At 34.5% G+C, this 1,767-nt stretch overlaps 1 protein-coding gene across 1 annotated transcript; it reads left to right on the forward strand.

The window, feature by feature from the left end:
* The first annotated feature begins 493 nt into the window (after positions 1-493).
* Positions 494-1,433, forward strand: LOC120071792 (uncharacterized). Its single transcript, XM_039024174.2, has one exon. It carries the CDS (start codon positions 705-707, stop codon positions 1,107-1,109), a length of 405 nt encoding a protein of 134 aa, XP_038880102.2. The 5' UTR covers positions 494-704; the 3' UTR covers positions 1,110-1,433.
* Positions 1,434-1,767: the final 334 nt, after the last annotated feature.

Consider the following 1,767-nt stretch of genomic DNA (forward strand, 5'->3'; position numbering starts at 1 on the left):
GTGAATTACAGCCACAATCTGGTGCTGCCACCATTGAATCCACAATCAATCTAAATTATCATTTCTCAATTAGATGAACCGCATACATACGATGCCATTGAACCAATAACCAATTCTTAATTATATATTAATCAAATATCTCAACGCATTAGGTAAAGATGAGCAATTGTAACTCTTTTTTGAAATTAGTTTAACCTCCTCTCCCTGCATTTACCTAACAAATTTCATTTAAAAACTGAATTATGAAATTAGCTTGAAGAACATTTCGACCCCTATAAGATAATTCAAACAAATTAAACATTATTTAGACATTTGATATCATATTAAATCACTTATTGACTTGAAAATTTAAATTGATAGGTGAAGGTAAAACTCATATGAGAAAATTTAAAATTTTTGTGGTTTAAAAACTAATCACCATACTGATTGGTGGGGTTGCAAGCTCTAGCCGAAATCTTTTAAATTAACAGAAACCTCGGCCATATTCAGCCACAAAAATTGGATTTCCACCCACCCACCTCATCTCTCCAATTATTTAATTCCCAATTCCACACATGAAAATTTTCAATCAATTTTCAAATTTAAAAAATGCCTTCAAAATTCTATAAATACCCCCTCCAATTTTGCAAAATGCATAATCAAGTTCACAATCCCTTTTCCTAAATTTCAAAGTTCCAATATAAGATTATAATTCCGAAATTAAAATGGCCACCATCAAAGCTATTGCTGTTCTCTGTTTAGTACTTTGTATGTCTGTGATTGAATCAGGAGCAGGGCGTGTGGCCAGGAAGGACCTCGGCCTTGATCTTGGTGGCTTGGGAGTTGGCCTTGGCCTTGGCTTGGGCTTGGGCTTAGGCGGTGGAAGTGAGTCGGGTGCTGGAGCCGGGTCTGGATCAGGATCCGGGTCTGGCTCCTATTCGTCTTCGTCATCACACTCATCAAGCTCTAGCTATGGAGGCTCCGGCGCAGGCTCCGAAGCTGGTTCTTACGCTGGATCTTACGCAGGGTCACGTGCTGGCTCAGGTTCCGGCAGAGGAAACGGCAGCGGCGGCGGAGAGGGTCATGGCTACGGCGAGGGACGTGGTTACGGTGAAGGCGGTAACAACTGAAAGAAAGATATTGAATAAAAACCACGCTAAAGGGTGGTATTGGTAATTATAATTAGTAGAGTTTGTGTCATTGTGTGTGCGTTTATGATTTTTCTCTACTTCAAGTTTAAGGGTAAATGAAGTTGTGTATTTATAGTATACTTAGTTAATATTATTGTCTTTCACTTGTCTATCGTTTTAAGTTTTTACATAATAAAATCGCCATGAGTGATATCATTCAACCTACTTCCAATAAAAAAGATCTGGAGTTCAAATTATGTGTTCCACGTCTCCATATATTATTAAATTAAAAAGAAAAAAATTGCGGTGTCTTGACCGATGAAACATATTTATAGGAACAAAAATCTATTTTTTCATTATCTAACTTGTTTTTTCGATTCAATTTTATAGTCAAATCGCATATTGCTAAATAGTTCAATTTTTTAATCATTAAAATGTAAACAAATTATCAAAATAATTTATAAATATGATGAGAATCTAGAAAAAAGATATCCAGGGTATTTAGAATTATTTTTAAATATGAATATAAATACTAATATACCAAATGTACTTTTTAAAAAAATATATAACAAAATGTAAATCAAAGACGAAATAAAACATATATCATGAAGAGTATGAAAAGCAAAAGTATGGTTTAACATATGACTGTCAAAGAACA

Source organism: Benincasa hispida, chromosome 2 (genome assembly GCF_027475165.1).
Source record: "Benincasa hispida cultivar pf3 chromosome 2, pf3_genome.v1.1, whole genome shotgun sequence".
In the NCBI taxonomy this organism is placed as follows: Eukaryota; Viridiplantae; Streptophyta; class Magnoliopsida; order Cucurbitales; family Cucurbitaceae; genus Benincasa; species Benincasa hispida.